The 26720-nt window shown below is 49.6% G+C and overlaps 2 protein-coding genes across 3 annotated transcripts in view; both read left to right on the top strand.

Moving 5' to 3' along the window:
- The window catches only part of Josd1 (Josephin domain containing 1), a 312495-nt gene that overhangs the window by 279549 nt on the left and 6226 nt on the right, over window positions 1–26720 (top strand). The gene's annotated exons all lie outside the window — the stretch shown is intronic.
- Window positions 1–26720, top strand: part of Tmem184b (transmembrane protein 184B) — a 51712-nt gene that overhangs the window by 19448 nt on the left and 5544 nt on the right. For both annotated transcript variants that reach the window (XM_042693141.1, XM_042693140.1), the window contains exons 2-7: window positions 9395–9643; window positions 10183–10348; window positions 22571–22661; window positions 23081–23156; window positions 25811–25902; window positions 26516–26685. In XM_042693141.1, coding sequence (XP_042549075.1) covers window positions 9452–9643; window positions 10183–10348; window positions 22571–22661; window positions 23081–23156; window positions 25811–25902; window positions 26516–26685 — 787 coding nt within the window. In that variant the 5' untranslated portion in view covers window positions 9395–9451. The remainder of the gene's footprint in view (window positions 1–9394; window positions 9644–10182; window positions 10349–22570; window positions 22662–23080; window positions 23157–25810; window positions 25903–26515; window positions 26686–26720) is intronic.

Raw genomic sequence — 26720 nt, 5'->3', positions numbered from 1 at the left:
TTCTGGCTTTACAGGAAAGAAGCGCTCCATTTCTTTTTTCCAATGTGGCTACTTATTTTTCCATCCCAGCCACTGACGATGCAAAAGATTTGTTGAAATTTGACTAGTACATTTCCATCCTTCCTGCTGCCAACCAGATGATTTGTAAAGTAAATAGCAGCTATTTATTTTAAAGTTCTTTTTAACAATGCATGGGTCTAAAAACACACTCAAATACATTTGCATCAAATGAGATTTTTTTTTTTGCTGGTCCTAGGACTTGAACTCTAGACCAGGCCTGAGTGCTGTTCCAGAGCTTCATTTGGTCAAGGTTAGCGCTCTACCACTTGAGCCACAGCTCTACTTCTGGCTTTTTCTGTGATTAACTGGATATGAGTCTCACAGATTTCCCTGCCCACACTAGCTTTGAACCACTATCCTCAGATCTCAGGCTCCTAGGGAAAATGAGAAAATTCCTCCTAGCTAGAGCAAATGAGAAAATTTTGTTACATCAAGTTTTTTTTTTTTAGGTGTTCAGATTTACACGTTGTTTTTTTTTTTTTTTCCATTAAAAAAAATCAATGTCAGGCTGGGCATGTGGCTTAGTGGTAGAGTGCTTGCCTAGCACGCATGAAGCCCTGGGTTTGATTTTGTACCTCATACACAGAAAAAGCTTGAAGTGGTAGAATCCTAGCCTTGAGCAAAAGAAGCTAAGGCAGGGACAGTGCCCAGGCCTTGACTTCAAGCCCCAGGACTAGCAATAAATAAATAAATAAGTGTCCAACGTATTTCTTTGGGTAACAGAACTCTGTAGTATACCAAATACTCATTCTCCTGGTGCTCTGCAGGCCTCTGGGTCTCTCAGGAAGCAGCTCCGTGATGCATGCCCTTCCTGTGGAGGGCTGTGGCAACTAATGTTTGAAGCCAGTGATGGAATCTGCCTCCGTCAGCCAGTTGTCATAGAAAAGGACAAATATGGAATAATTTATTTTCCCCTTTTCCTTTTTACTGTTAGTATAATTTTTTTTTGCCAGGCATGGGGCCTGAACTCTGGGCCTGGGCGCTGTCCCTCAGTTCTTTAGCTCAAGCCTAGTGCTCTACCACTTGAGCCACAGTGCCACTTCCGGCTTTTTCTGCTTATGTGGGGCTGAGGAATCGAACCCAGGGCCTCATGCATACAAGGCAAGCACTCTACCACTGAACCACCTTCCCAGCCCTGTTAGTATAATTTTTGTGCAGTGCTGGGGACTGATGCTTAGGTGAGTGTCATAACTCGGAGTCCCAGGGCCTGGTCACTGGCTTCAACCCCAGTGATCGTTTTTCTGGAGGATAGGCAGTAAAGCGCCGATCTGAGGAGCTTCTTCCCTCACCTCTGACTCCATCCAGCTTTTGTAGAAAGTTCGGTTCTGCTGTCTGAAGGATTCTACTTGGGAAAGTAGTTTTTGTGTGTGTGCGCGCGTGCGCAGTGCTGACGATGAACTCAGGGCCTCCCACTCTTGCTAAGCTTTTTTCTGCTCAAGGCTGGCGCTCTACCACTAGGGCCATACCTACAGTTGTTGAAGGATTTTCTTTTGGCAGAGCCTATTACGAGGGTGTCTATCTCCCTGCCCTACACTGAGACCCAGCACTTAATTCACAATGCAGTCTTGTTGCATTGTGTTCTCCCTCTTTGAAAAGAAAGTCACAAGCTAGGTACTGTGGTACATGCTATTAGTCTCAGAACTAAGGTGGAGGGGTTTCTTGAGCCTAGAACCCAGGAGTTTAAGACTAGCTTGGACTACAGTGTAAGACCCTTCTCAAAAAGGGGTGGGGCAGGGATGGTGGTGGAGGGAGTAAGTTCTAAATGTCATGCTATTTTTCACCCTCAAATACGTCAGTGTGGGTCTGTACATACTGGAGACTTTAAAACTGTTTTGAAATAGTTGGAGACTCACAGGAACTTATGAAAATAGCATAAAGGGGCCCATCCATGTTCCCTTCTCCAGATGCTACCAGTGGTGCCATGTACCTGCTTAGCAACATCAAAGCCAGGGCATGGCCCAGAGAGCAGGACTGAGAACTGGGCTGTAGAACTCCGAGACCTGTTGTCACCTGTGTGACATAAATGTTTACAGTGCCCTGCTCCACTGTCCACTGTCACCTGGGAGAAACAGGCCTGCACAACCCTCTTCTCACCCATTGCTGTCCTCTGCCAGACAATTCCCTCCCCTTTGTCATTTTGAGAATATCCTGTGGTGAAATCATACAGTGAGTGACCTTTTGGGACAGGCTGGTTTTACTAAGCGTAATACCCTTGAAAGCCATCCAGATTGCTGCCTGCATCTATAGTTGCTTGGCCTTTATGCTGAATAGTAGTCTGTGCTCTGGAAAGGTTTGGCGGTTACACATACAGTTGTAAACATTACCATATGGATTTTGTGTACACATAAGTTTGCATCTCTCTAGAAGTAGTTGAGAGTGATTAGCAGGTTGTCTTTTAGGTACATCTTAATGTTTGGATGATACATTTGTTTTTTGAGACAGGGTGTCAGTATGTTGATCAAGGTGGTCTTGAACTCCGAGCTTAAGTGTTTCTCTTGCCTCATCCTCCCCAGTGCTGGGATTATAGGAGTGTGCCTCCAAGCCTTGCTGCATGCTAGTTTTATAAAAAAAAAAACAACACCAAGCTCTTTTCCAGTGGCTGGGCTGCTTTACCCTCCTACCAGGAATGTAAATGAGATTCAGTTTCTTGGTGTCTTTGCCAGCATTTGGTGTTGTTACTGTTTTTAATCTTGTAGTGGGTGTGGATGCTTTGCTATAGTTTGAGTTCTTTCCCTCTGGGCTAATAATGCTGGCCATCTACCTGGGGCCTGTCTGCTGTGTGTCTCTTCAATGAAATACCTGTTCTTGTCTTTCCCCCATTTTCTTTCTTTTTTTTTTTTTGTCGGTCATGGGGCTTGAACTCTGGGCCTGGGCGCTGTCCCTCAGCTCTTCAGCTCAAGGCGAGCGCTCTACCACTTGAGCTACAGCGCCACTTCCTTTCCCCCATTTTCTGATTGGATGGTCTGGCTTTACTATGGAGTCATTCCCAGGTCTGTGTTCTTCTGCCCTGCTGTTTGTCTCTCACATACAAAAGCCTTTACTTTTCCTTAGGTTCATCTCATCTGTTTTCCTTCCATGGATCATGCTCCTGGTGCTGAGTTTGGATCATCTGGCTGGCCCTTTGTTCCAGAGATGCCCCTGTACCTTCTAAAAGCATCCTAAATGAACATTCTTACCAGTAAAATCCACAGTAAATTATTTTTTTCTGTTCCTAAAGCTTGAACTCAGGGCCTGGGGACTGTCCTTGAGCCTCTCTGTGTTCAAGGCAAGTATTCTACCAGTTGAGCCACAGTGCCACTTCCGGCCTTTTCAGTGTATGTGGTACTGAGGAATCAAACCCAGGGCTTCATGTATGCTAAGCAAGTATTCTACCACTAAGCCACATTCCCAGCCCTCCATACTACATTTTATTTCCTTTTCTTTTAGTTGGTCCAAGTCTGGGACTTGAACTCTTGGTACATGACACTTTCATTCATTGGCTAGTGCTTTACCAACTGAGCTATGCCTCCAACCCCTACAGTACATTTTTTTGTCGGTCATGGGGATTGAACTCTGGGCCTGGGCGCTGTCCCTCAGCTCTTGAGCTGAAGGCCAGCGCTCTACCACTTGAGCTACAGCGCCACTTCCGGTTTTCTGGTGGTTTATTGGAGATAGGAGTCTCACGATCTTTCCTGCCCGGGCTGGCTTTGAACCGTGATCCTCAGATCTCAGCCTCCTGAGTAGCTAGGATTACAGGCGTGAGCCACCAGTGCCCGGCTTCAAGGATGTGTTTTAATTGTCAGTTGTTGGCATTGGGACCCAAACAAGGTCTCTCAACTCTTACTCTATAACAGCTCCTCAGCTGCCTTTGATTTTAGGCCATCGGTGGGTTGGGGAGCCTGGGCCATGTACTGTCCACTGTTCAGTGTGGCCACTGGTACATTCTGAACCTCTGCCCTCTTTCCTGGAGACTTGTGGGTATTCTGGTATTCATACTTGCCATGAGTCCTTCTGAAGTGGGGTTGTGTGTCTCTCCATGCAGCAGTGCCTATCCCTGGTCAGGAGGAGTCTGTATGTCTCAGGACATGCTTGTTAGAATAGTGATTCCAGTGTGATACCCTAGGGCTTTCTGCTGATGCTTAACATTTGATTAATTGAGGAAATTGTGGGAGGAGCTGAGCCCTTCCCTGGCAAATGTTCTTGAGCTTCAGAAGGTGGTTCATACCTGTCATCCCAACTATAACAGGAAGTGTAAATAGGAAGATCAGCCGAGTGCCAGTGGCTCACACCTGTCATCCTAGCTACTCAGGATCTGAGGATCGTGGTTCAAAGCCAGCTTAGGCAGAAAAGTTCATAACACTCATTTCCAATTAACCACCAGAAAACTGGAAGTGGCGCTGTGGCTCAAGTGGTAGAGCTCCAGCCTTGAGCTGAAGAGCTCAGAGACAGCACCCAGGCCCAGAGTTCAAGCTCTATGACCAAAGGAAAAAAAAAAAAAAGAAGATTGGGGTCCAGGCTGTCTTGGGAGGAAAGCAAGATCCTATCTCAAAAAAAACTAAAGCAAAAAGGGCTAACAGCGTGGCTCAGGTGGTAGAACACTTGCCTAGCAAGCATGAGGCTGTGATTTTGAGGGGGGAAAAACAAAAAGAAAGAAGGCTGGAAAGGTGGCTCAGTGGTAGAGTGCTTGCCTTGCATGCATGAGGCCCTGGGTTTGATTCCTCAGTACCACATAAGTAGAGAAAGCTGGAAGTAGCACTGTGGCTCAAGTGGTAGAGCTCTAGCCTTGAGCTGAAGATTTCAGGGACAGTGCCCAGGTCCACAACCCACAAAAAGAAGGAGAAGGAAGAAGAAGAAGGAGGAGGAAGAGGAGGAAGAGGAGGAGGAGGGGAGGTGAAGAGGAGGGGGAGGAGGAGGAGCCTGTGTCTAGCTTATTCATGCCTGCAATTTGCTACTTAGGAGGCTGAGATCTGAGGATCAAGGTTCAGAGTCATCCCAGGCAGGAAAGTTCATGAGCCTCTTCTCTAATTAACTGCCAAAAAGCTGGCCCTGTTTTGTTGGTGGTGGTGGTGATATTTGGATTTCCTTTTTTTTCCCCCCTTTTGAGGGAAAGGAAGGGGCCAGCAAGGGAGGGAAGAAGAGTAAGTAAATGCAGTCATGCTATTCAATATACACTGTGAAAAATGACTTATGTAACTTGTAGGCAGGGATGAGAGGGGAAAACTGGGGGAAAGTGAAGGAAGATTTGACATTGTCCAAAAAGAGAAATGTACTCATTACCTGACTTATGACATGTACAACACTTTTTAATAATGACAATAAAATTATATTACACAACAATTGGAAGTAGAGCTGTGACTCTAGCCTTGAGCAAAAAAACTAAGGGACAGCACCTAGGCACTGAATTTAACCCCGGTACTGACAGATGGATAGATGGAAGGAAGGGAAGGAAACAGGAAGGAAAGAAGGAAAGGAAGAAAGAAAGAGCAGAGCTGGATGTGGGTTTCAGTCTAACTTGTAATATGCAGGGAGGTCCTATCTCAAAAAATAGGAAATGATGAGACTTGCTAGTGTTGCTGGGATTTGGAGCCTCCAGCCTGTCAATCTCCCTCTCTTGGGCATGTATGGACCCCGTTGAACATGGAGACCCACCGAGGTCTTATTTCTTAGAGGAGCTCTGGCTTCCATAGTTCCTGGTTTTTTTCTCCTGGGCTCACATCCCACTTGCGTTAGACCTGGGCAGGCAATGGCTCCTTCTCAGAGAGGTACCCTCATACCCATCCCTTCCCACCTCCACCGCAGTTTGCAGGGCCTTGCGTGGTGCCAGTGGTGAGCAACTTCCAGCAACACACACTCAGGCTCAGGCCCAGGAAGCAAGGCCAGTTCTCTTTTTAAGGACTACACCTCTCCCTCTTGAGGGCCAGAGACTGCATATCTGCAGGTCAGGGCATTGCTTTATATATGGTGGGCAGGGAAGGAGGGATATTATAGGAACCCTGAAATCATTCGCTGCCAACGTGGGAGACTATAAAAGCAAGTCTCACATCTTTGTTGTCCTATTCAAGATGTAGTAGATAATGTTACTTCAAAGGTGCTGTGAGACTGTGAGAGAGGAAGGGAAGGGGTGACATTGTTCAAAAAAGAAGTATGCTCTGACTTATGTAACTGTACCCCTCTGTACATTAGTAAAGTTTTTTAAAAAGGTGCTGTGAGAAAAATATCTAAGATAATATTTGAGGGAAGAAAATGGAGGAGCATGTGGACTTCCTCTGTCCCCTCCCATCTCCATGTTTATTGTTTAATCTGGGATGACAAAGATGATGGTTTACAGCCCAGATCTTCTTGCTAAGAAAACATTTCTGGCACTGGTTTTCAGCTTTGCAGTTGTGCTACTGGAGCTATTATTAGGCCTGTCACTGTGTCTTTTCCAGAACTTGCCACTAGTCTTTATATAGACACCTTCTCCATTTTTGAGATTCTTAATATAGATTCCTTCCCATTTATGAATTTTTAATCTAGATCTAGCCCTTAGTCGGTGTGCTGGGATTGTTTCTATACAGGAGAATAGTAAAGGGCTTGCCCTGGGTACCATCTCTCAGCAGGAGTCAACTGGCATAGATGGAGTTAGGGGATGCTAGACACATGGGAGAGGAGGCAGGACCAAGGTAGGAGGTGTGGTAGACAGTGGGTAAGGTTTCTTGAAAATGGGTCAGGTCATGAGCTGGTTGCACCCCAGGAACATAGGGAGCTTCCACAGGTGTTATACACCTGGCCTGGATATCAGCTCACTGTCCTGGAAGGGGCATGAGAGGTTGGTCCTCTGTGCTGACTCAGAGACCAGATCAAGATGGTGGTGTTTTTGGTTTTGCCATTGTCTGGGTCAGACAGCAGAAATCCGATTGAACTCAGTGAACCCACACCAAGACCCATAGCTGTAGGTGAGGCTTGGATCCGAACTCCAGCAGGCTTTTTCCACAGTGTGCAGGCCACATCTCCATCAGCTGTCAGCTGTTCATCAGCCTCCTGCCATAAGGCAATGCAACAAATGGGGCTGTTTCTTATAATCACAAAGACCAAGCCTCTGACTGAGGGATAGTTGGTGGGCAGCAGTCTCACGGTGTCCTCATGTGGTAGAAAGGATGAGGGGTCTCTCTTGAATCTATTTTATGGTGCATCAAAGCAGCTAGGCATCTCTTATCTCTTTTATGAAGGTGCTTTTGTGATCTTGTCACCTTGGTGATCAGTTTTTGTTTTTTGTCTGTCATGGGGCCTGAACTCTGGGCCTGGGCTCTGTCCCTCAGTTCTTCAGCTCAAGGCTAGCACTCTTCCACTTGAGCCACACACAGCGCCACTCCCGGCCTTTTCTACTTATATGTGGTGCTGAGGAATTGAATTCAGGGCCTCATGCATGTGAGGCAAGCATTCTACCACTGAGCCACCTTCCCAGCCCCGGTGATCAGATTTTAACAATGGATTTGGGGGAACCATTGTATCCCTAAGAGTACTTTCCAGAAGATTCTGCTGGAGCTGCTTTGCTGTCTGAAAGTGAGCCCTACCTCTGGACTGGCCTTGGCTCTGTCTGTAAATTTCAGAGAACTAGACAACAGCTCTTCTTTGGGCTATAACTGGGACTTCAGCTGGGTACCAGTGGCTCACATCTGTAATCCTGGCTACTCAGAAGGCTTAGATTTGAGGATCACAATTCAAAGCCAGCCTAGGGAAGGAAAGTTTGTGTGAGACTCTTATCTCCAGTAAACTACCAAAAAGCTAGAAGTGGAGCTGTGGCTTAAGTGGTAGAGTACTAGCTTTGAGCAAAAGAAGTTCAAGGGCAGTGCCCAGGTCCTGAGTGTAAGCCCCAAGAGCAGCACAATAAAAAAATAACATTTCGCATGTCACTGAAGTGACCTGGGACCCCAGTGCACTTTCTAGAAAGATCTCTTGCACAGAGCTGCTTCTATATCCTACATACCCTGGGCTTTACCCATGTTCCCACTAATTTTCCTTGATGTTGGAGTCTGCTCTCAGTGCTATTCTTTGCTTCTCTGTGAGGGAGTGAACCTTCCTTTTGAAGTAAGGAGCCAGAATTGATCATTATAAATAGCTGGGCTAGGAGCTGGGGATCCAGACAGTCTTGCCTCAGAGCAGGCCAGAGGGTAAACACATGAAGGAAAGACAGAGCAGTGCGTTTCATAGAACAGAAAGGGCACAGGAAATGGATGGTAGCATCTGTCTGGTGAGAATATGGAGCAGGCTTTTTTTTTTTTTGGGTCCAGTCGTGGGGCCTGAGCTCTGGGCCTGGGCGCTGTCCCTCAGCTCTTCAGCTCAAGGCTAGCGCTCTACCACTTGAGCCACAGCGCCACTTCTGGCTTTTTTCTTTTTGCTTATGTGGTGCTGAGGAATTGAACCCAGGGCCTCTGGCATGCAAGGCATGCGCTCTACCACTGAGCCACCTTCCCAGCCCCTGGAGCAGGCTTTTAAGAAGGCAGAATATGAGCCAAGATTGTAAATGAGCAGTGTGGGGCTGGGATGTGGAACGCTTACCTAGCATGCACATGGGTGAAGCCCTGGGCCCAGTTCCCAGCACTGCAGGGGGGAGGGGGTGGCATCTTGACAATCTAAAATTGAGATAGAGCTAGAATGTCTCCCAGTTAGTTAGCACAGCTAGGTGGTGAGGAATGGGTGTCAGCCATTAGGGAAACTGGGGAAAAATTAAAAACTCCACACTCTTTGAGATTACTATAGTAATCCTGAGGCATGGTGGCACATGCCTGTAATCCCAGCACTCAGAAGCTGAAGCAAAAAGAGTTGGGCTGGGAATGTGGCTTTGTGGTAGAGCGCTTGCCTAGCATGCACAAAGCCCTGGGTTCAGTTCCTCAGCACCACATAAACAGAAAAAGCCGGAAATGGGACTGTGGCTCAACTGGCAGAGTGCTGCTAGCCTTGAGCAAAAAGAAGCTAAGGGATGGTGCTCAGGCCTTGAGTTCAAGTGAGTTCAAGCCCCAGTATTGGCACACACACACACAAAAAAAAGATTGAGTTTTAATCCGCTTGGGCTTCATAACAAGACTCTCAAAAGCAGGCGGAGGACAGCGGGCCCATCACATACTCTTGGGTTAGTGTAAAGCGCCAGTTTCTCTGACAGAGCTGGGACCTATTAGAGTTTTGGCAAAGGAGGCCTGGGCCCTGACTGAGGTCTCAAGAGTGGTCACAAGACTGCTGCGTGGTCTGGATAGGGCATGGCGGGACCATGGCTAGGGCTGGGGTGGGCCTGGGGTCGGGCTGGTCATTGGTTAAAGGTGATGTTGAGAACTGGAAATTCTTTCTGATGCTGCCACTCACCAGGCCTGCTTCTCTGCAGGCTAGCCCATCTGTCACTCCAATCGATTCTCTCAGGGAGCCTCCTATTGCTGGCACCATGACAGTGAGGGGCGCTGAGCTGGCCCCAGACCCAGCGTCGCCCACAACCGCAGCAGCTTCGCCCAGCGTTACTGCAACCCCTGAGGGTAGCCCCACAGCCATGGAGCAGCCTGTGTTCCTGATGACCACCGCTGCCCAGGCCATCTCTGGCTTCTTCGTGTGGACAGCCCTGCTCATCACCTGCCACCAGGTACTGGCTCAGCAGGGGGGCTCCAGAAGGACCCAGAGAGGTCTCTAGTGCAATTCAGTGTGGCTTGGGCAGGCCAGGCTGGGCATCAGAGGGAGAAAAGCCCTATCTGTAGGGCCAGCTGATAAGCCTCTTTGTGTGTCACCCTACCAGTTTCATGTGTCTCCTTTGCTTTATCTCCCCACCGCCCCCATTTTGTAAATACTGTTCTGTATGACCAGAGGTACAGAGGCATTGTGCTTTTGTGTTCCTCTCCTAAGAGTGTCCTCATTTGTGTCACTTTATGTTAACATGTCCAGCCCTGTGTAACCCTTTGCTTTGTCTCTTAGAATGGAAGTTGTCTGGTTCATTTTTGCAGGGGAGGACTCCGAGGCTCTGAGTCACTAGACTCAGGCTGCAGAGAGAATAAGGGGCAAAGCCAGATGTCAAGACTCCTATCTTTCTCACCTCTCATTTAGTGCGGAAGGAAGAGGGTCTTGGACCAGGGAGGGGGGAGTGAGGTGGCAACAGAACGTCTGGGCTCACCCTTGTCCTCTCCCCAGATCTACATGCACCTGCGCTGCTACAGCTGCCCCAACGAGCAGCGCTACATCGTACGCATCCTCTTCATTGTGCCCATCTACGCCTTCGACTCCTGGCTCAGCCTGCTCTTCTTCACCAACGACCAGTACTACGTGTACTTCGGCACAGTCCGCGACTGCTATGAGGGTGAGAACAGTGGGGTGGGAGCATCATGGGGCCTGGAAGCTGATGGGAGACAGAGGTGAAGGGGTACCCCGTCCACCTTCCTGCCTAGGGTCTGGGGCTATATTCAAGCCTTCGCCCTCATGATCCTTCTGAGGGGTCTTTGGGCCCCTGAGAACCAGTCCTGACCCACTCTTACTTCTTACCCACTTGGGGTTCCGTCCACCCCACACCGACAGGTAACAGTGTTCCAGTAGACCAAGTCTCTTTGTACAGGGTTCTTGGCTACAGGGTCCCAGAACACTTCACAGAGTCCTGGAGGCAGAGACCTGCTTGTTTCATTTCTTCCTTCTGGCATCTTCCACTAGGGGACAGGCAGCATGTAAGCTGACCCAGGGCTCAATGGGAGGGATTCATGGAACAATTGATGGCAAGTTGGCAGCAAGACCAAGCCTGCCTCCACTCTCATGGGTCTAAATTGAAGGGCTTTTTTTCACATGAGGTGCACTGCTGTGCTTTGAAAAAGGGACTGTGTCTTCTCTCACATGCCTTGTTTCTGTGTGTAGAGAAGAGGCATCACCTCCTGTCCTGACCTTCAGTTTCTGGCTGGGCTGTGGGTGGCAAAGAGGAAAAGCTGGTATACTCCTTTCTAGCTGCTGCCTGCTTGTCTTTTGAATAGTGTCCTAATGAACCTTCTTCCCCTTATTCAAAACAAACAAAATTAACCCAGTTGGTCCTCACCCTCTTGCTCTCTGAGGTCTGTGGCCACTGAATGATCAGCACAGAGAAACAATGATGCTACTCCCCTGTCCCCAGGGAAAGAGGAATCTGCCTATCAAGAAGTCTTGGGGGACATGGAAGGGCTGGCCTCAGCCAGAGCAGAGCTCAGCTCAGGGAGGATTCACACAGAGACATTCACTGCCTTGCAGGATAAAAATCGGGGGGCTGGGAAGATGGCTCAGTGGTAGAGTGCTTACCTTGCATGCCTGAGGCCCTGGGTTCGATTCCTCAGCACCACATAAGCAGAAAAAGCTGGAAGTGGGGCTGAGGCTCAAGTGGTAGAGCGCTAGCCTTGAGCTGAAGAGCTAAGGGACAGTGCCCAGGCCCAGAGTTCAGGCCCCACAACCGGACCCAAAAAAAAAAAAAAAAAAAAAAAAAATCAGGTGAGTCTGGACACTGCTGGCTCATACCCATAATCCTAGCTACTCAGGAGGCTGAAATCTAATGATCTAAGAGGCTATCTCTCCAGTTAACCACCAAAAAAGCTCAAAGTAGAGCTCTGACTCAATTGGTAGAATGCTAGCCCTGAGCAAAAAAGTACACACACACACTCACATGATAAGATTGAAAGTTTTAGGTGAGAAAAACCTGCATGTGGAGGGAAAGGCTAGAGGCCCAAAGACCGGCTACGGGCAAGTGGTTTCCAGGGGGCTTCCTGGATGTCAGAGTTCATCACGATTGACCCCAAGCTGCTAGAGTTGCCTCCTGTCCCACATTGGACCTATGTGTTGCTGGGACTCCAGATTCAGGAAATGCTTGTGCATTAGCGAGGAAATTGAGGTGCCTACCATCCTCCTGCCACCTCTCTGCATCCCTAGGTCCCCTCACCCACATTGCCCTTCCCCCCCAACCTTTGCTGTTGCCAGATCAGCCTTGGATCATATCAAGTGTTTCCTGGCTTTGGGAGCCTGGCATGTGCCGTCTCCCAGTGCCTGGAAAGCTCTTCCCAGCCCTGTGGGGGACCTGCCCTGCTCATCCTTGTCTGCTCCCCAGTGTCCCCTCCAGAGGTGGTGTTGCTCCCAGCACTCCGTGTTCACTTTCTGCCTCGCTGGCAAACTGAGCTCTGATGGCAGCTCCAGTGTGTGGCTTAACTGCATGCATGCAGGCAGGCACTAGTCTTCTTTTTTTTAATTTTTGGTTGCTGGAGCTAGAACCCAGGGCTCATACAGGCTAAGCATGTGTTCTTCCTCTGAGCTATACCCCAGTCAACTCAATGAGTTTTGAAAAAAGAAAGGACTTTAATAGTTCCTACTGGGTGCTCTGCCTTGCTCCTGTGGGGCCTCTTTTTATCCTGGCCGTGCTCCTGTCTTACACTTCAAGAGAGAGTGCTGAGGCAGATGGGGACCTGCTTAAAGATTGGCTGGGTGTGAAGTTCCTGGAAATAGCGTGTTCCCAGGGAGCCCTCTGGGCTGCTGTAGGATGGGACCGAGCCTTTATTTTTCCTGCAGGTGTCACTCTCATATGAACACCCAGGAGTAGCCTCCACCCACTTAGTTCTTTCAGAAAGAAAAGCTGAGCCTTTAGTATCCCTCCCCCCTCCTCCTGAGACTCCATTTCCTTCACTTTTCCCAACTTCTCCTGTGTGTTTGAGGGGGCGAGTATATTCTCTTCTTGGCTGGTCCCTAGAGAGGGGTGCTGAGCAGAAGGTGAGGGACACAGCCAGAGGAGCCTCCATTGGCTCTTGCTCTGTGCTCCAGAAATGGCAGCAGATGGTCGGTAGACACCTCTACTCTGGAAGTCTCTTTGTTCTGCAAGCCAGCCAGCCTCGCCGCCTGTGGGAAGGTCTTCACTGGAAACCTGCCGCACTGTGAAACCCATCTCCTAGCAACACGATTGTCCTGGCCTGGCCACTCCAGGGCATTTACACAGAGCTGGCAGATGCTCCAGTGTTCAGGCTGCCCTGAGTTCCCCAGCTTTACTAAAGCTGCACCCCATCCCGTGCATATGCCCCTTAAAACTCAAAGGACTGTCAGGACTGGTTCCAAGTTCTGATCCTCTCACCCTTCCTCCTCCAGACCCCAGTACCCACTGAGTCATCAGGGAGCAGCCTTAGAACTTGTCTTGAGGATCCTTATTTCATACTCAGCCAGTCAGCCTGGATGAAGGCCACCCAGAGCAGGACATTATTATTATTTTTGTTTTGTTTTGTACTGAGGTTTGAACCAAGGGCTTCATGCTTCCTAGACAGGCACTCTATCATTGAACCAGGCCTCCCACCCTATTTTGGACTTTCTTTTCTGGTTGTGGGGCCTGAACTCTGGGCCTGGGCGCTGTCCCTCAGCTCTTCAGCTGAAGGCTAGCGATCTACCACTTGAGCCTCAGCCCCACTTCTGTCTTTTTCTGCTTATGTGGTGCTGAGGAATCGAACCCAGGGCTTCATGCATGCAAGGCAACCACTCTATCACTGGGCCACCTTCCCAGCCCCCATTTTGGATTATTTTTTAGATTAAGTCTTCCTCCTTGGGTTTGTGCCCAGACTGTGATCTGCCTGTTTATGCTTCCCATCATCTTCCTCCTAGCTAGGAGGAGGATGATGTTGTGTGTGTGTGTGTGTGTGTGTGTGTGTGTGTGTGTGTGTGTGTGTGTGTGTGTGTGTGACAAGTGTACACATGTACTACTGAATACAGTACAGCTATTGGTTAGATGGGATTTTTGTGAGCTTTTTATTTTTTGGGGGCGGGGGGAGGGGTAATGGGATCAAGGGCTGGCCTTAAGCAAAAATCCTCCCTATCTTGGCCACCAAGTATGTAGGATTACAGGAGTAAGCAACTATCATCAGCCTTTAAAAAAAAAAAAAAAACTAAAAATTAAAAAAAAAACCTGAGCTGAGCGACCGGTGGCTTACCTATAATCCTAGCTACTCCAGAGACTGAGATATGAGGAATGTGGTTCAAAGCCAGCCTAGGCAGGAAAAGTCAGGCAGGAAAAGTCTATGAGACTTTTCTTTTTTTTTGTTGGTCATGGGGCTTGAACTCAAGGCCTGGACACTGTTCCTCAGCTCTTCAGCTCAAGGTAAGCGCTCTACCTCTTGAGCCACAGCGTCACTTCCAGTTTTCTAGTGCTTTTTTATTGCAGATAAGAGTCTCAGGGAGTTTCCTACCTGGGCTGGCTTTGAACCGTGATCCTCAGATCTCAGCCTCCTGAGTAGCTAGGATTACAGGCATGAGCCACTGGCGCCTGGCAAGTCTGTGAGATTCTTATCTCCACTTAACCACCAGAAAACCTGGAGTAATGCTGCGGCTAAATTGGTAGAGCACACCTTTGAGCTGAAGAGCTTAGGGACATCGCCCAGGCTTAGAGTTCAAGCCCCACAACTGACCACAGACCAAAAAAAAAAAAAAAAGAAACAAAACAACAACAACAAAAATACAAATCTGGCCAGGTGCTGGTGGCTCATGCTACTCAGGAGGCTGAGATCTGAGGATTATGGTTCAAAGTCAACCTGGGCAGGAAAGTCTGTGAGAACCTTATCTCCAATTAACCACCAGAAAACCAGAAATGGCACTGAGTTCAAACTCTACAACTGATACCAAAGAAACAAAACAAAAAAACCTGCTTAAGAAAAGCACTAAAATGTACTTTCATCAAAGTATTAATATGCATCTTTTAAAACACAAAAGTGTTCTAACCCCTCCCAAGTTTCTAAGATAACCTACCAATACGCTTATATTGTTATTTCTTGGATTTTCAACTATATATGGATTTACATGAAGTTTTCTCCTGTAGAAGGTTTTGATTTACATATCTGGTTTGTCTGAGACCTGGACTCAAACTTGGCATCTGATGCTCTTGCTTATTGGCTGTCACTCTACCAATTGAGCCACACCCAACCCCAGATTTACATGACTTACTGAGGTCTGTACACAAATACCTGCATGAGTACATCCCCTATCCCTTTTTCCAGTATGACCATTATAGTTGGGCTTTTTTTTTGCCAGTCCTGGGGCTTGAACTTAGGGCCTGGGCACTGTCCCTGAGCTTCTTTTGCTCAAGGCTAGCACTCTACCACTAGAGCCACAGCACCACTTCCGGCTTTTTCTGTTTATGTGGTACTAAGGACTGGAATCCAGACTTCCTGCTGCAAGGCAAGCACTCTGCCTCTAAGCCACATTCCCAGCCCATCATTATAGTATTTTATCAGTGTGTACTCAGTGCTTGCATTTAGATGTCTGAATATTGTTCAAAACTGAGCCCACAGTTCTTACCGAGATTCTTGTTTTTGCTAGGGTACCTTACCTTTTGGCTTGCTCGGTTTTCTTTGTACCTATCATTCATTCCAGAATGTTTCTAGTAGACTTTTTTAGGGGTGGGAGTGGGGGAGGAGGGTAGTCCTGGGCACTGTCCCTGAGCCTCTTTGTGCTCAAGGCTAGGACTCTATCATTTGAGCCACAGCACCACTTCTGTGTTGTTATTTTTTTCTGAGTAGTTGTTGGAGATGAAAGTCTCCTGACTTTCCTCCCTGGGCTGGCTTTGAATCTGTATCATTAGATCTCAGCCTCCTGAGTAGCTAGGATTATAGGTGTGAGCCACCATATGTAGCTAATTCGATTTTTAAATAAGCAGTCTTGTTCTCAGTAAAGGTAGAAGGACATATAAATCTGTCAGCACTGGCTCTATTCCTGGCCTTGTCTTTTCTCCAACCTTTCTGTTCCAGTTTGGACTGCTGGCTTTTGGGGCTTTCAGTACTCTGTGTCACCCTGGCTCTGTCACTCAATGCAGTTCTGGGAATGTTGGCTTCTTGTGGGTTGCATCGTTGTTCCCTGGATGCCATTTCTGCCTTGTTCCTGGTTTGCTCTCTCTGTTGTTGGTGGACATTTTCTATGAGCTCCTTGAGAAAGAGCTCACATGGACAGCCTCGTGAACTCTGAAAGCGAGTTTAGTTGTTTATTTAGTCAATCATGGGGCTAGAACTCAGCCTGGGCTCTGTCCCTGAGCTCTTTCGATCAAAACAGCACTCTACCTGTTAGAGCCACTTCTGGTTTTCTGGTAGTTAATTGGAGATAAGAGTCTCACATACTTTTCTGCCCAGGCTGGCTTTGAACTTGTGATCCTCAGATCTCAGCCTCTTAAGTCACAAGGATTACAGGTGTGAGCTACCAGTGCCTGTCCTTTTTCCAAATTCTTTTTTTTCTTTCTTTCTTTTTTGGTTGGCACAGGGTTTGAATTCAGGGCCTAGGTGCCGTCCTTGAGCTCTTTCACTCAAGGCTAGCACTCAACTACTTTTAGCCACAGAGCCACTGCTGGCTTTTTTTTTTTTTTTTTTTTTTTTTTGCCAGTTGTGGGGCTTGAACTCTGGGCCTTGGGTGCTGTCCCTCAGCTCTTCAGCTCAAGACAAGTGCTCTACCACTTGAGCCACAGTGCCATTTCCAGTTTTCTGGTGTAATTGGAGATAAGAGTCTCACAGACTTTCTTGCCTAGTCTGGCTTTGAATCTGGATCCTCAGATCTCAGCCTTCTGAGTAGCTAGGATTACAGGCCTGAGCCACCGACAGACACCTGTAACCCAATAGTGCCTGGCTTCATTTTGGAATTCTTGGTAGGATTTCACATTTCTGAATTAAAGTTCAATTTTTCTTTTCTTTTTTAGCGGGGGGTCCAGTCGTGGGGCCTGAACTCTGGGCCTGGGCACTGTCCCTCAGCTCTTCAGCTCAAGGCTAGCGCTCTACCACTTGAGCCACAACGCCACTTCCGGCTTTTTTTCTTTTTGCCTATGTGGTGCTGGGGAATCGAACCCAGGGCCTCATGCATGCAAGGCAAGCACTCTACCACTGAGCCACCTTCCCAGCCCTAAAGTTCAATTTTTCTTAACAATATCTAGCTCTTTTTACTATTGTATGTGTGTGTGCATGCACCCATGTGTGCCATACCAGGACTTGAACTTGAGTCTCACATTCTTTTTGGGGGGGGCGGGGGTCAGTCCCGGGGCTTGAACTCTGGGCCTGAGCATAGTCCCTCAGCTCTTCAGCTCAAGGCTAGCACTCTTCCACTTGAGCTACAGTGTCATTCTGGTTTTCTGGTGGTTTATTGGAAATAAGAATTTCACGGACTACTTTCCTGACTGGGCTGGCTTTGAACCTCGATCTTCAGATCTCAGACTCCTGAGTAGCTAGGATTACAGGTGTGAGCCACCGGTGCCCGGCGAGTCTCACATTCTTGTTGGCTTATGCCTCATGGCTTGTACTCTACCACTTGAGCCAAACCAGAATTTTTAGCATTTTGAACCTTGATCCTCCAATTTCAGCCTTCTGAGTAGCTAGGATTCCAGATGTGAGCCACTGATGCCTGGCTCATACTTCAGATTTTAGACAAATTGTGCTTCCTGGTATCTGGCCCAAGATGAACTGCCATCCCAGGCGGAGAATTCAGCAGATGAACAAGCTGGGAGCCACAGATACAGGCCACAAAAGTCACGGCCAGGTTGCTGTTAGAAGGATGCCTTGCCCCTGGTTGTGGCACAGCTGGCTACAGCTCTGACAGAGCCAGGAAGTACAAGAGTTTGGTGGATCTGAGTAAAGAGCCAATGGAAGGGAGAGGTCACAATAGCATCTGGGGTGTCGAGAACTAAAAACAGGATCCTCTGAGGAAAAGGGGACAGGGCACTGTGTCTGTTGTTCCCCACCATGATCACCTGCTAGAGAAGGGGCAAGAGGGTGTTCTGAGGCCTCTGTGAACCAGAGAAAAGATTTCTGGCCAGAGAAGTCTTCTGGACAAGTTTCAGTTCTCCAGGCTAGGTTTTTAGGATGTGGAATGCTGCAGTCTTTCCAGATCCTTGGAGTGTGTTGGTATAGCAGAGAAGGCTGGGCCATGAGACCAGCTGTAGGTGCTGAAGGAGAGCAGCGGGGGTGGATAGGTGGGGAGGGGAGAGTGGCCCAGTGCACCCAGGGCCATGGTCCTGCCCATAGTGAAGGGCACAGTAGATGCCTGGTGAGTGCTTACTGAGTGAGCTTACCATGTTATCTGACCATGCTGTTGCTGAAGAGCCTTTTATAGTGGATCTTCTCTGATACCCTGGGGCTTGGGCTGTATTGTCATTGGGTCGTTGGGTCTCCAGCTGAGAGGCTGGGTGGACAGCAGTGTCTTGGGCTGCAATTCTGTTCAGACAACTGTAGGCTTAGAAGCTGCAGCTGAGCAAAGAAAGCTTGTCAGGGCTGGAAGGGACCCCTTTATACTGTTGTTGCTGATGGGCGCCCTCCTCTGCCACTTCCACTGGCTGGGACTCATGCTTTCCTGTGCTGAAGATGTCTGTTAGAAACGGTTCCTTCCATTAAACTCAAGTCCTGGGTCTGCTGTGTGGACAAGATGCTGTCACAGTGACAGGATGTTTTCTTTCCAGGTCTCAAGGCTCCAGTGTAGTTCTTTTTGTTGGTGGTGTGGTGGTTATGGGGCTTGAACTCAGGACCTGGATGCTGTCCCTGAGCTTTTCTCCTCAAGGCTGGTGTTCTACCAATTTGAGCCACAGCTCCACCTCTGGTTTTCTAGTGGTTAATTGGAGATAAGAGTCTTACAGGCTGGCTTTGAACTGCAATCCTTGGATCTCCACTTCCTGAATAACTAGGATTATATGCGTGCACCAGTGCCCACCTTCCAGTAGAGTTCTTGTTTCATCTCCATCCTGGTCTTTTTTTTTTTGGGGGGGGTCTGGTCGTGGGGCCTGAACTCTGGGCCTGGGCGCTGTCCCTCAGCTCTTCAGCTCAAGGCTAGCGCTCTACCACTTGAGCCACAGCGCCACTTCCGGCTTTTTTCTTTTTGCTTATGTGGTGCTGAGGAATCGAACCCAGGGCCTCATGCATGCAAGGCAAGTGCTCTACCACTGAGCCACCTTCCCAGCCCCCTCCATCCTGGTCTTTTCACAATTGCATCTCTGCCTTCTTGACTGGCAGGCCTAGCCTCAGGGATCCCTTGGTCCCTTGGTCCCTAAGTGCTAGCATAGAGACCGTCACACCGGCTGCAATGGATATTCAGGGAAGACCAGGGTCATTTTGTGTCTCTGGGGCCTCCCCAGGGACCAGAACTAGAGCCTTGGTCCGAAGGGTCGTGAATGACAAGCCTGCTGCCTGAGCTTCTTGGTCTGGGTTTGCTGCTCAGCTTCTCTGCTTTTCCTAAAGCAGGCTACTGAATCTCCTGTTGTTTCTGGCTTTTATGTACAGGTTCCAAGTTTAAGCACTGTTGTTAGAAATTGGGGTGGTGTTCTGTGAGGCTCTGTCATTTCCTGGGATGGGGGTAGATTTGTCTGGATGGTCAGTGGGCCCTGGTTTGGGCGTTTGAGTCACATCCGAGATTCCTATCTCCCTTTTCTGAGTCAGTGAGTCCCATTATTGACTCACTTGATGATTCTGTAAAGGGAAGTGTCAGCAAATTGGTATTTACAGGCTGATTGGCCCCAGAGTCTTAAAAAGATCAAGAAGCTTGAATTGAGAGGCAGATGAAATTTAATGTGTAGCTGGATGTGGAAAGCTGGCAGAACCGTGGAACTCAGGTGCAGGCTGAGACTCCTTTCCTGCATGGGAAAGAAAGAGTAGACCACTTGGCCCAGCCCTCCCAAGTCTCCCTCACAGCAGCCTCTCCAGCAACTAGACTCATTGTGGGTTGAGTAAGTGCAAGCCCTTATCACTGGGGATGGGACTCAGGTCCTAGTTGCAAGGTTCACAGTCTGGACAAAGTACTCTGGACGGCCCCAGTGAGCCTCAGCCAGGGTCCCACACGTGTGCTCCTCTTATAGCAGCCCTGCCTATAGGAGTTAGTCCCAGCTGGATACAGATGAGGAAACTGAGATACGGAGATTTTGAGGTCACTCATCTCATAAGTGATGTAATAGTGGTCCACAGCCAGGCAGTGAGGCCTGAGAGTCTGGGGATCTTTGTCACTCCTCTCTGCAGCCTCATGTCCAGGAAGGATCTGACAGGTCAGCAGTGGTGTGAGAAGTGAGCATGGTGACAGCAGAGGTGACATCTCTGAGGTGCTGGCCCTGGGGGTTAACAGAGAAGCGAGAATGTGCCAGTGCACGGGCATGAGCAGTCTGGGGGAGGGGGTCATGGGAATGTGGGTGGTAGATGTTACCATTCCACTTAGCATGGCTGAGTGAAGTTAGCACCAACGCACTCTAGCTTTAAAGCAGCCATTAGTTTTGTCTGTAGACACTGTGGGTCAGGAATTGGACAAGACTGGAAGGGCAGCTTGTCTCTGCTCAGAAGTGTCTGGCCCCAGCACTTGTGGACACAGGGGAAGGCTTGCTCACACAGTGTTTGGCTCTGCTGCAGTTGTCCGCCAGAGCCCCCTCCTCACGGCATGAGGGTGGGCCCCAGGGCAAGCGTCTCAAGATCAGTCACCTGTCTAAGCCCAGCATCAGGAACTTCCACAGTCACCCAGGTCCACTCAGATACAGAGGGAGGGAATGAGCCCTTGTCTCCTGTAGAGGAGCATCATCACAGGTGTGGCCATCTTTGGAAAATGTCCCATCTGTCATATCGCTGTGCCCTGTTGGCCTTGAGCGGCTGTGGACAAAGGTTATCAGCAGGCTGGTATGGGTTTGGTCAAACCCCCTCCCTCCAGTTCTTACCGGTGAAGAGTGACTAGAGATCAGTGGAGAGTTTCACTGTCACCAGATGTCCTGAGCCGACTCCCATCCAGGTAGGCAGGGCGCAGGGCCTCAGCACTGTCAAGGGCATTGGTGTGAGGAAGGCAGGCAGATTAATAGTGGTAGCTAAGAAGCCAACACTGGTAGCCACTGAGGCCTGAGCAGTCAGTGTGCTGGCTTAACCCTCACAGCCAGAAGGAGGGGTTCTACTTACCCCATTACTGAGGCCCCGAGGCTCATTCACTGCTGGGCACAGAGCCATGTCACAAGCCATCTGCTCTGCCATAGCCAGGCGTGCTCCGAGCCATGGATGCAGACAGTGGGAGCTTGGGAGTTCTTTGTGGATAGTGCACTGAGAGTAGCATAAAGCATCCCAAATAAAGTCCAGTTGTCATGCCCAGCTTCTGCCAGTGTTTTATGGGCCCTGTCAAGGCAGGTAAATGTGGGTGGCTGTGGGGCTTCATTGGCTTCCTTGTCCCCCCGGACTCTTGTCCTTGCTGAATACTCTCCTTGTTTCCATAGCCTTGGCTCTGCTCTGCCTCTGTGCTCCTGCCTTCATGGCCTTCTGCAGCACCCTCTTTCTTCCCTCATGCTCTTCCTCCCCAATGCTGGTACCCTGCAGGCCTGGGTGGAGCTACCTGGCAGGAAGACTCAGCCCAACCTGCTGCTGCATTGTGCACCAGCCTTTATAGCCCACTCTTCATTTGTTACATTTCACACATAGACACAATATATCCCACTATCCCTTCTCAGTCTCCCTTCCCCCTTCTCAAAACAATTTCAACAGTATTCATTGTTCTGTTCTAGATGTGAACAGTCTACCTCAACCATTTTCATCCCCTTTCACCCTCTAAGCCCAACCCCTCCTGCAAGTACCCATGTATGTTTATTTGTTTGTATATATAGGTATATATATAAATATCACGTTTGTGAATATGTGTATCGTTTAGATCTAGCTTCCACATATGAGTGAAAACATTCAGTATTTGGCGTTTTTGGTCATGGATTATCTCAATATGATGTCCTTCAATTTTATTTATTTTCCTGCAGGTGACATAATTTCATTTTTATTTTTTTCCCTTTAGGTATTAGGGCTTGATCTCAGGGCCTGGGTGCTGTCTCTAAGGTTTTTGGTTGTTTTTTTGCTTAGGGCTGGAGTTCTACCACTTGAGCCACAACTCCACTTCGGGCTTTTTGCTGGTTATTGGAGATAAGAGTTTCATGGATTTTTCTGACTGGGCTGGCTTTGAATCACAGTCCTCAGATCTCAGTATCCTGAGTAGGTAGGATTATAGGAGTGAGCCAGCAGTGTCTGGCAGTTTCATTTTTCTTTATGGACATCCACAGCACACTTCTCTATGCCCGGCTCACTGCATCCTGCTTCACAGCAGGCCGGCTGAGCTTGCCAGACATTCCTACTGCTTCTTTATGTCTCTCCTGTTCCCTTGTAGCTTACACAGTGCTGGGCTCATAGCACATGTCAGTGCAGCTTACAGGATGGATGCAGCTTTTGTTTTTGCTCACAGCTTCTCATAAGACCCCAGCACATAGTCTTAGTTAAGATCGTGACCTCTAATGAACACACTGCCAGCCTTCCCAAGCCCCTAGGTGCTCACAACTCTCAGCCTCTGTGTGATCCTGAATGTGTGGGTCTCACTCCTATGCCCTTCTTTGGGGGCATTACCATCATAGAAGGCCACTCACCTGTACAGTACAATTGTTCTGTGCTGATTTACAACTTGCAAATGGTTGTTAAGTGCATGGTGACTCATGTCCCGAGGATCCTCTCTGGTGCTGTGTGCGGCTATGACTTTTCCACTTTCCATAGTTTGAATCCCCCCAGCTGTGTGTCCACTGTGCTGGGCTGAATGGTTTCTCTGGACCCTTTTACAGCTTTGGTCATCTATAACTTCCTGAGCCTGTGCTATGAGTACCTCGGGGGAGAGAGCTCCATCATGTCGGAGATCAGAGGGAAGGCCATTGAGTGAGTAGATGAAGTCTCCCTGAGCCCCACACCTGGGTCAGCTGGGCACAGACCATCTGTGCCCATGACCCTGACCTGCTGTGCCTTTCCCACAGCTCCTGTGGGAAAGACTGTTGGCAGGGTTGCTCTGGCTAATTCTCTTCCTCTCTTTTCCTGTTACTCTTGACCTTACTGTTTGTTATTTTTTTCCCTCCTGTGGTTTTACATTCAGCCCTTTTCCCCCTGAGTTGCTTTACAATCCCAGGGCCAGGGTGGTCCTGCTTCCCTCATGGCCTGTTGCTCACATAGATTCTGTGCTCTGCCTCTCCCTGGCCTTGGCTTCAGGCTCAGAGGCCACCCAGCTCAGGGCCCTAGCTTCTCTGTTGTGAGGGAGAGTGGCCTTTCCCAGCTCACCAGTCCATCTCCTGTGCTTTTCCCAGGTCCAGCTGTATGTACGGCACCTGCTGCCTCTGGGGCAAGACCTACTCCATTGGATTCCTGCGCTTCTGCAAACAGGTGTGTGCCCACCATTGCTGAGTCAGAAAGAGCAGTCTGGGAGGCTAGAGGACCCTGCTGCAGGCTGTCCTGTTCCCACCTGTAGGAGTCCCCAGGCCCTCAGCAGCCACTCCCAAGCTGTTAGGGAGACATGGTATCAGCAGTATGTGCTTTGACAGGCAGCAGAAATATCCTGGTGTCTTGTACAGCTCTGGGCTGTACTGTTTGGCCTGAGTCTATGAGGATCAGAGAATGTGTGGGGATTCTAGAGTCTCAGTTTGAAAACTCATCAGCTGTGGCTGGGGGCAGGATGGTTTCAGCATTAAAAACACTTGATGGATGGGCCTGGGCTGCTCTCCTCCTGCGTTCCCAGTTGGTGGTAGGGAACTTCTCATTTTCTTAGCTGCCAGTGTCTAGCTAGAGGCAGGAGCATTGATGTCTGGGTACAGGCGCCTGGCCATGTGGGTCTGACTTCCAACTTTTCCTGACTGCATGACCTCAGATATAATGGACTTAACCTCTCTGAGCTTTAGTTTGCTCTCCTAACAAATGGGTGTTACTGTTGTTGTGTTTTTTTTTTTTAAATCTCTGGGGTGATTGTAAAGAACAGATACGGTAATGGCTGTAATTATTTAACCCAGCACTGGCTGCTTCTGGGAGGTAGTGTCTGAAAGTGACTCACCTAGTCTTCCTGACCTGCCATTGGCCTCCACAGGGCCTCTGTCTACCCCTCCAGGATGGCCAAAAAATGAAACAAAGCCCACAAAGTGAGCGATTGTGGCCAGAGAGCTGGAACTGGGACCAGGGCCAGCAGTGTAGCCAGGTCACAAAGCCTCTCCCAGGACGGACCAGGGCTGTAGCTCTGCTTCCACATCTTCCCCCTTGGGCTGTTTCAGAATCTGCCATGGAACTGCAGAGAAGGAGTTAAAGCTGTCACAGCCAGGGTGGGGCATGAAGAGCCATTGTTTACTGTGGTTCAGCTGCCAGTTCCAGACCGGGCTGTGACTCACAGCCTTGTTTGATGATTATATTGTCCACAAAGTTTTGATCTCATGATCGAGAACTGGCGTCACTGTGTTATAAATTATTCCCCAGCCTTGTGGGCTCTGATGCTCTGCTGTTGAACTCAGATATGGCAGGGAAGAGGAAGTGAGAGGACTGGGAACAAATGAGAGTTTTTTATACTTTCCCTTGGTAGAGATGCCCACAGCTCATCTCAGAGCCACTGGACATTCTCCAGGCCAGAGCCCAGAGTCTGAGTCAAATGGAGTGCTTGCTAAAAGTAGAGTGACCCCAGCCCAGTCCAGTTGAGGTCTGGAGTGCCCTCCGCCCCATCACCACCTCATTTCTGATGTGTGATTCATTCCAGTGTCCAGTATGCCTGGGACCTGTGGGCTGGTCTAGGGTGTGGCTGCTGGTTTAGGTTGTAGTGCCACATCTGTTAGTTAGCTTATTTGTGCCTCGGTTCTGTCTGTAACTGGGAATGATGACAGTGCTCACCTCTCAGGAAATACCATTAAGCCCACCCCCACATATACCACTAAGCCTGCCCCCACGTGCCTCTGGTGAGAACCTCTGTTCTTTCCCAAAGGGTACAGGTTTGAGGGCCAAGGGAGTTCAGTGGAATGTGCCTCACCTGCAGCAGCCACATACCACAGCCACCTGGGCTCCTCCACCGGCCTTGCCAGGAACTGGCCAGAAACACGTTCCCTGGGTTGCACTCTTCTGCTGTACTCCTTGTGCCATTCCGAGCCACAGTGGCTCAGCCTGGCTTCCCTCAACTCTTCTCATGAGGAGCCTATGGCTAGGATTGTATGATTTCTGGAGGCTCATGAACCCAGAGGCTCTGTGGGTGCATGGACTCCTCGTGAGCTTCCAGGAATGGTGGAGCCTCTCTGAGGGTGTACTCTGGAGGCTAAGTGAGCTTGCAGAAGCTGGTTCTGAGTGCCTGGAGTAGGAGGCCTCCAGGAAGACCCTGCTCTGGCTCTCCTACAACCTGCCATGGCAACCTTGTACTGTGTGGAGGGCAGGTGACCACTTTACCAAGGTGCTGCCACTCAGAGGCCAGGAGACTGCCCGTGCCATTGTATCGAGTGGTCAGCCAGGCCCACCTGAAATTCAGCCTTTGAACCTCTATACCCGTGTCTTTGGGCTGTCCCTCTCCTTAGCTTGCTGCTTCTGCAGGCTGCCTCAGCCACCAGCAGAAACCCTGTCCCTAGGGCTGAGCCCAGGTGAGGAAACAGGCAGGGTGGATGAGAAGGAGGGAGGTCATTGCCTACCTGTTCCCTATGGAGTTGGTTCTCAGCACCAAGGCCTCCAGACCCTAGCTGTGCCAGTCTCCCAGCCCCAACTGGCTGCTGCAGCCCCTCCTCAGTACTCAAGCCCTGCACTTGGCCACACTCTGCCTCTGAGCCTGTGTAGTTGCTGTTCCTTCTGCCTGCATTGGGAGCCTGGCCTCCTCTCTCTCAGCACGTTCCTGACAGGCCCACTGCTGAGGAGTTCTTACTTCCCATTCTGTCTCCTCACGTGGCAGTGCTGCATAGTCTCGACCACATGCTCCACCTTCCCCTGGAGACAGCCATGAGGCCTCCTCTTCTGTCCCTGGCGTCCAGCCAAAGGCGCAGACCAGGTGCTTCTCATGTGTTCTCATCCTTCTCCTTGCTCTCCTCAAATAGGCCACCTTGCAGTTCTGTGTGGTGAAGCCACTCATGGCCGTCAGTACTGTGGTCCTCCAGGCCTTTGGCAAGTACCGGGATGGGGACTTTGAGTAAGCTGGGGATTCTCCTTGGGGCATTGGTAGGGGATGGTGCTGGGGGGCTGGGGGCAGACAGACAGGATAGCTGTGACCTTCCCAAGCTTCACAGAGCTCACACCTCACCTGGCAGCACCTGTCCTTGTCCTTGTCCTTGGCCCAAGTGCCAGCCCAGGAATGAGCTCTTGTTGCTGCCCACTGGTAAACCACTCAGAGCCACTGACCCCTCCCAAGGCAGTGAGGGAAAGAACCCCAAGATGGAAAGTCCTCCTATGTAAGTTGTCCGTACATATTGCATTTGGGGGTTAGCAAAAGTGGCCCCAGGCTGGCCCCTGCTTGTGAGCACTGCCTGTGCCCCTCTGAGGGAGGGCAGGCCCCTTGCACGGCCCTGGTTTCCCGCCAGCATCCTCCACCAGGAGACGTGAGGGCAACAGGCAGAGATCAGTTTTGTATGCAGGCACACAGCCCCAAACCCACTCTACATGTGCCCCTCACAGCCTTGTCCCCCCCCTCCAATGGCTCATTGTGCCCTGCTGAGCAGCATGGCAATGAGCCATGTGAGCAGGGAGGAGGTAGGAGTGTCCTCCCTCAGTAGGATGGGTCCCAGGCAAAGTGTCTGCTTCCACAGTGTCACCAGCGGCTACCTCTATGTGACCATCATCTACAACATCTCCGTCAGTCTGGCCCTTTACGCCCTCTTCCTCTTCTACTTCGCCACGCGAGAGCTGCTCAGCCCCTACAGTCCTGTCCTCAAGTTCTTCATGGTCAAGTCTGTCATCTTTCTCTCCTTCTGGCAAGGTTAGCTGCTTCATAGCCTCCTGAGGCCCCTGCAA

Source organism: Dipodomys spectabilis, unplaced genomic scaffold (genome assembly GCF_019054845.1).
Source record: "Dipodomys spectabilis isolate Male_0828 unplaced genomic scaffold, ASM1905484v1 ptg000163l, whole genome shotgun sequence".
Classification (NCBI taxonomy): domain Eukaryota; kingdom Metazoa; phylum Chordata; class Mammalia; order Rodentia; family Heteromyidae; genus Dipodomys; species Dipodomys spectabilis.
This window is presented reverse-complemented; position numbering and strand designations above follow the sequence as displayed.